Source organism: Anarrhichthys ocellatus, unplaced genomic scaffold (genome assembly GCF_004355925.1).
Source record: "Anarrhichthys ocellatus isolate YVR2014 unplaced genomic scaffold, GSC_Weel_1.0 scaffold2474, whole genome shotgun sequence".
NCBI classification, from domain to species: Eukaryota; Metazoa; Chordata; class Actinopteri; order Perciformes; family Anarhichadidae; genus Anarrhichthys; species Anarrhichthys ocellatus.
In genome coordinates, this window is record NW_022282448.1 from 1 (window position 1) to 7,559 (window position 7,559).

Sequence of the window (7,559 nt, forward strand, 5' to 3'; positions counted from 1 at the left end):
CAGGTAGAGAGACATGCAGGTAGAGAGACATGCAGGTAGAGAGACAGGTGTGTTACCTTCATGGACAGCAGGCGGGTCAGGTAGATCTCAGGTATGGCCTTGGCTCTCTCTCTCTCCCTCATGCTGCTCTTTCTGTGTTTTGGGATCTCTGGATCGTCGCTGCTCTTCACCAGGTGCCACAGACGAAGCCCCTCCTCCTCATCGCCCTCCAGCATTGGAGTTTCTACACCAACCACACACAGGTTGTTCAGGTGTCTCTGCTTCTAATGGTTTAGTCCAAATCTAAAAGTTTAACTTCAAACTGGTTCTTATATTTGACCCTTTATTTATTTAACTGACTGACTACATGATGGAGCTCAGGTCTGGTTCTCTCTGTTCTTGATGTTCTGTGAGAAGAGTTGTGTTCTTACTTTCTCCAGTCTGGAAGACCTGGTTGACTCCACCTGAACTCTGAGAACGAGGAATCAGAGCGACTGTTGCTCCATCTGGAACCTGAGGAACGAGAGAGGAGATGATGGGTTGTAAATGGAGAACATGAGAAGAACATGAGGACAACATGAGGACAACACAAGGAGAACATGAGGACAACATGAGGAGAACACGAGGACAACATAAAGAGAACATGAGGAGAACACGAGGAAAATATAAGGAGAACATGAGGATAACATGAGGACAACCTGAGGAGAACACAAGGAGAACATGAGGAGAACACGAGGAGAACGCGAGAACACGAGGAGAACGCGAGGACAACCTGAGGAGAACACAAGGAGAACACGAGGACAACACGAGGACATGAGAACATGAGGAGAACTTGAGGAGAACTTGAAAACATGAGGAGAACTTGAGGAGAACTTGAGAACATGAGAACTTGAGGAGAACTTGAGAACATGAGGACAACTTGAGAACATGAGGAGAGCTTGAGGAGAACTTGAGAACATGAGAACTTGAGAACATGAGGAGAACTTGAGAACATGAGGAGAACTTGAGGAGAACATGAGAACATGAGGAGAACATGAGGAGAACATGAGAAGAACTTGAGGAGAACATGAGAACTTGAGGAGAACATGAGAACTTGAGGAGAACTTGAGGAGAACTTGAGAACATGAGGAGAATTTGAGGAGAACTTGAGGAGAACATGAGAACATGAGGAGAACGTGAGGAGAACTTGAGAACGTGAAGCTGCCCTGTGATTGGTCCGTCGTTACCTTGTAGTGCTGCAGAGTGTTGACTCGTTTCCAGCGACCTTGAACCACTGCTGTGACATCATCATCTGACAGGGTCAGGTGACCCGCTTGACCTGAACGCCACTCTGTCAATACAGGAACACAGGTCAGTATGAGCTGTCAATCAAACTCGACAGGTGAGACAGGTAGGTGTGTGTGTGCGTACCCAGGTCCAGACTATCTGCTGCTGGTCTCTGAGTGAACGGAGCTCCTCTGTAGACCTGATCCAGGATCTTATCCTTTACCTGCTCGCAGACAAACCGGTGAGAGTTAGACAGGTAAGAGACAGATAGACAGGTAGGTGAGAGGCAGAGAGACATGTGCCTACCTGTGTGATAGTGTCGGTGTCGAGCACTTTAACAGGACAAGGTTGAACCTCAACTCCATTCTTTACCAACACCATCAGAGTCTGAGGGAGAGAGACGGGTACAGAAAGTGAGACAGGTACGGCGAGAGAGAGAAAGATACAGAAGTGAGACAGCTACGGCGAGAGAGAGAAAGGTACAGAAGTGAGACAGGTACAAGAGAGAGAGAGAGACGGGTACAGAGAGAGAGACAGGTACAAGAGAGAGAGATAGAGAAGTGAGACAGGTGAGTAGAGAGAGTGAGACAGTCGTTACCATAGAGCAGTACTCGATGTCCTCTCTCAGCAGGTGGCTGTCGTTCAGCGTTCGTTTAGCTTTTCCTGTCACAGAGTCAACCGGACCTTTATCCACCTGGTACTTTATGGCTCTGTAGAGCATAAAGAGAGGCTCACCCGCCACCTCCTGACAGACAGACAGGTGAGGGGGAGACAGGTTAGTGTTAGAGAGAGAGAGAGAGAGAGAGAGAGAGAGAGAGACCGAGAGAGAGATAGAGAGAGACAGATCAGCACTAACCTTGAGGAAGGAGTAGAGGCAGATCGACATCCAGTTGGTCAACATTTTCTCTACAACCGTCTCTGTCCTGAAACACAGACAGACAGACAGACTCATCAGTTACAGGTTAGAACAGCAGCTCCTTCCAGCTGACAGTCTGGAGACCCTAAAGGGGCCCAAGTGATCTGGATCCCGGGTGCTAGAACACAGCAGGACCCTGCCCTGATGGGATGTGGGTCCTCAGAGCCACCTGCTGAAGGTTCACAGTGCTCATCATGATGCTAACCCGAGAACTAAAGAGGAAGGCCTTTCAGCATGGACCAGCAAACATGAGGATCAGGATCAGGACTGCTGACCTGGACTGGTAATCTCGGGGTCTGGTGGAGAACGCAGGGTTAAGGACTCGGAGGAAGACTCTTTAGGTATCACCTGAGATGCTAAAGACTCTGGACATTGTGGGGTTCTCTAGTAGACCAGGGTGGTGGTTTTTAATCAATTACTAACTTATCAACTTGTTTATCCTCCCAGACTCCCAGAACTTTGGCTTCAGGAGAAGCGATGCGGATTCTGTGCTGGTCCACAGGTCCAGGACCAGCACAGAATCCACAGAAGGATTCTGTATCTGCGGCACATTTCAAGTCATTAAACATGAATCACCTGTTTATAGTTGACACATCTCACAGATAAAGGTGAGTTTGTTTTACATACCGGCGCAGCATGAGTTTGGGGTTCTTGGCGACGTACTGCTGAACCAGGTCCTGCAGCAGACTCTTCATCACCTCGGTGAAATACTCTAGTTTGTCGTGCAGAGCGATGGTGAGAAGACTGGCAACGTAACCCCGGTCTCTCTGAGAGAACCCCTGCTGGGCCTCCAGAGTGTGGATGAACTGAGAGACGGAGAACAGAACACACCGTCAGCTGCCAGTCCAGCAGGTTACCCCCCCCCCTCCGAGACCAGGTTCCATCAGCCTCACATGACACATGACAGCATCACAGCGTCACATGACAGCATCACATGACCCACCCTAGTGAGGAAGAGTCTGTTGTTGAGCAGGTTGTTGAGCTGCTGGAGGCCCTGCTCCACAGTCTGCCTCCTGGACTCTGGCAGGTCCAGCTGGCGGCTCAGCGGCGCCACCTGCTGACCCGGGAAGAAGACTCTCTCTGCATACGTCCTGTAGTCCAGCAGGGGGAGTCCTGGTCCTCCTACATCACTGCTCAGGTCCATCATCTCTGTCATCAGGTCTAAAAGCAGAAGAAGAAGAAGTTCACACCGCTCTGTCAGAGTTAAATACTCTGAAAGGTCGTCGGTTCGACTCCTGCTGGACACAAACTCACCAGGACGGACTTCTAATGTGTGAGTGGGTCAAGAAAGTTCTTAGGTGGAATAAATATATGGAAGATTGGCTAAATGGAAACGGCTGAAGCCACAGATGACTCTGGTCTTTAATAACTCTGGTCTTTAATAATCTGGCCTGCATGGAACCACCTAAAGGCCTCACACACCGGCTACAGGACCTCTTAGTGGACTTCTGGCTGCATTGGGTCCCTCAGATCAGTTTTTACCAAAAGAGCAGGGGGGACAGGGTCTGCGACACATAGGTTCCAGTTTGTCCAGAGGTTTCTCACAGGTCCAGGTGGTTTGATGAGATGTAACAAACTATTTTATCTCATTTAGGGAACCAGATTCAGGACAGACCAGGTCTGTGGAGAACAGGAAGCCCTTCCTGTTTTCATCTCTTTGGGTGGATTTTATATTCATGAAAAGAATAAACAATATGGATGATTTCATTTTAAAGTGGTTATATAAAGATAAAATGTGACCCTTAATATTAATATTAATATTCCTCAATGTTTCAGGTTTGACGAGTCAATAGTTACTAAATCCAGATTCCAGACCAGAGACAAGTCTCCAGAGACCTCCTGTTAGGACTTGATGCTGTATAAATACTTTGAGGTGAACTGAATTCAATGTGTTTGTGTACCGGTGAACTCTTTGCGACATTGATCTCCAACGTTGATCTCCAGAGTTTCCAACTGCAGCAAAACCTTTTTGTAGTCTCTGAGAGCCTGTTTACTCTTCCTCCTGCACACAAACACACAAACAAGTTAGTAATCAAGTGTTCCTCCTACACAGTAGTTCAGGACCCTTAATACCCTGCAGGGGCCCCAAGACCACATCCATGCACCTGGTGAAGATGCGGGGGGGCGAGTGAGATGCCTGGGCCCTGTTCCAGAACGGTATCTGGACATAGGGATCCCTGTGGGCCTCAAGGATCCCTGAGTCCAGACTGGTATCCTGACATAGGGATCCTTGAGGCCCACAACAACAGCCTGCTATACCGTCGGCACGGTTAACATCCTATATTTCAGAGGCCTGAGGAACTTGTTTAGTCCCCTCAGGGTCCAAAACTGGCCCGAGTCCCGTCCCACTTCTGGATAAGACAACATGGGGAATCAAACCCTGACCACCTCCCTGATAGGGGAGTTTACCAGAACAGTGGAGAGCTGCAGCTAACCTTGTCGCAGGAGGGGCACCAAGAAATTGGAACCGATACCTCCTAGGTCATTGTTGAAACCACCCAGGCCTGTGGGATCAGGACCGAGGCGAGTGCTGGGGGGGCCCCTCAGATCCCCCTGACTCCAGGTGGACGTAGTGTTGTTAAGACCGGTGCCTTAACGCACCTGAACCTCACGAGCTGATCTACTCTGATCGACTTGTTCCTGAGAGTCTTCCTGCTCTCACAGTGGATCAATGGATCAGTGAATGCACGGGGTCTGGATCTATAAGTAGTAGTAGTGCGCCTTTAACTCCGACAGACAGACAGACAGACAGACAGACAGACAGGTATCTACCTGTACATGAGGATGATGACCAGCACTGACAGGATGATGACAGCTGCTCCCGCCCCCAAACCAATCTGAGCAGCTAATGGGACGACAGACAGAGAGTCACTATCGTACTGAACCAAACCCAGGTCCACCCGCAGGTTCCCCATGAACACCTGAGAGACAGACAGACAGGCAGAGAGAGAGAGAGAGACATATATAAAAAACAATGAGAATAGAATTAATAATTATATTAATAATAATAACATTATTAACTAGAACATTTCGCAAGAAATGTTGACAGTATATATATATATATATATATATATATATATATATATATATATATATTAATGCTGGGCAAGTTAACGTGTTATTATCGCGTTAACGCATTCATTTAATTAACGCCAACGACAATTATTTTATCGCGCGTTAACGCAGTTTTTTTTATTTTTTATTAAGCGGACATTTTTAACACAAGAACCGGGCAGCGAGCGGTGAACAGCTGTTTGTGTGGCGTCTCTCCCGTCTCTTCCTGTTTCCTTCCCCTAGGTCCTAAGTCCCTCCATGTACAGCTTCTTATCACCCTCTATGTACCAACGTACATTTATAACAAATACCACACATATTACGGTAATCAGCGTTGCATATGTGTCTGACCTAAATACCCAAAAAGGCAAAAAAGAAATGATTCATTTAAATTATTGTCTTTGAGTTTTTAAAGTGTTTTGTTTGTAATATGTATAATAAGCAAATCATTTAGTTATCACTACTGACAATTTAACAAACATAAAAAACGAAAAAAAACATGACGTAGATAGGCTTGCAGTTTTCAAGAACTTTCAAGAAGTTTTAACTGCTACTGTGTAAAGGGAATACTGCTTTTAAAAAGAACCTTAAAAAGTGTTTGCAAAACAAATGTTATTGACCTTTTGTTCATATAGCAGTACTTTTAAAATAAAAGTGCGCAATACACTACTTTTGAATTCATTGTTGAACTTTGCCCATAACAATGAGATTAATCGAGATTAACATTTTTAATCGTTGCCCTGCACTAATATATATATATATGTGTACATGCCAATATATATGTACCTTTAAACCTTTACAGTATATATACTGAAAAGGTTTTAGTTTAATGTATCTATGTGTGTATATATATATATATATTTATAATCCTGCTCAGCAGGGATTCTAGGCGACGGGAGCAGCAAAGGGAGGAACACCTGGTGACGCAAACAGGAAGTCCTCTGTAGCGTAGGCCGTCTTATTTCGGAGACCGCTCGGTCCCTATACCAAAACCATGAGTCCAATCAACAATATATGGATACCGTGAGAAAGCTAAGAATCTGCCGAACGCGCTGATGTGTTTCTTATGTTTGTGGTGTTACAAATGTGAGCTGTAGAGCAATATACAAAACTGGTACCGTCTGCTTTCTTTGAGAAATGAGTGGTGAGATTTAACATGGAGTCTAATGGAGCAGTTGGTTGGAATTCATGTCGCTCTGTGGCTCTTTGAGACAAATGTGTAAGTCCGTTGGATTCCATAGACACTTTACTGCGACCAGCACAACATTTCCTTTAATTTTTACCAAAAATGTTGTATAAAGAGTAAAAATTGTGGGATTGGAAGCAATTTGTTTTTAAAAATCACAGAATACTTTTCATGCTCTGCTCCACTCTGACTGTGATGTCATCACTCTAGCGCTGAACATTTCGTGCAATACACACCCATTATAAAATCTGAAACGGACCCAAAATGTTCATGAAACTTAATCTGTGACTTCATGAAAACTGTGCTAGCTATCAAAATGTCCCTTCGGCTTAATAAAGTGCAGCGTTTTGTCTACGTTTTAAACTTTGAATAATTTTTCTACGTTAAAGTATGGCTAGTCAATATGGGCCCAAAGTTAAGTGTTTTTTTAGCTCTCTTCACGCCAAAATCCCATTCAAGTCAATGGAGAAAGTTTGCGCTGTTTTCCATGATTTTCGGGAAAACCACTGGGCGAATTTCTGAGAAAAGTCATAGCATACCATTCCCGATCAGGCCGCACGTTTTTTTCGCAGGTGTTGTTAACGCTGTGTGAGGAGAAGCGCGTCAAACTTTTGGCACGGAAGAAATAATAAACCCGCAGGATTACGTCAGTGTGCTTTTGCACAGTGCTACAAAGCCACAGTGAAAAAGAATAATACACTGTTACCTGGAGACTGGGTAGCTCGTTGCTGTCCTCTACACTCATTGGTTGGATCTCTGGAGGTTCACAGTACAGGTGAGTGTTGTCCAGAGTTTTCACGTCACACTCCTGATCTCCAAGTCGAGCCGTCACTTCCTGTCTGGAGATGGCTCTGGTCAGGTCCAGACCCTAAGAGTCGCCACGGAAACACAGAGCTCAGACATGTTTGATTTGTTATCGGAGAACCAAGGAGAACAAAGGAGAACAGAGAGAGTTTTACCTCCACAGCGATCACTCCTCCGGGTTTAAACCGATACGGGACATCTGGAGCTTCTCTGTTCAGAGGAAACAACTCTGGGTTCGGATAATACGTGAAGCTTTTACCCTGAGAGACAGACATGCAGAGAGACAGACAGGTTAACTGTGAAGGAGGAGAGAGAGAGAGAGAGAGAGAGAGAGAGAGAGAGAGAGAGAGAGAG

The 7,559-nt window shown here is 45.7% G+C and overlaps 1 protein-coding gene across 1 annotated transcript; it reads right to left on the reverse strand.

Annotated features, from left to right (window-relative positions):
• Window positions 1-29: 29 nt before the first annotated feature.
• LOC116378354 (plexin-B3-like) lies at window positions 30-7,480 on the reverse strand (the record flags this gene model as incomplete). Its single annotated transcript, XM_031840217.1, has 13 exons — window positions 7,361-7,480; window positions 7,108-7,269; window positions 4,934-5,082; window positions 4,063-4,163; window positions 3,105-3,322; window positions 2,789-2,967; window positions 2,102-2,168; window positions 1,844-1,990; window positions 1,552-1,632; window positions 1,390-1,468; window positions 1,206-1,309; window positions 411-492; window positions 30-223 (listed from the first exon to the last, which is right to left on the reverse strand). Coding segments are annotated over exons 1-13 (1,683 nt in total), but the record flags the coding sequence as incomplete, so codon positions are not given.
• Between the last annotated feature and the right edge of the window lie 79 nt (window positions 7,481-7,559).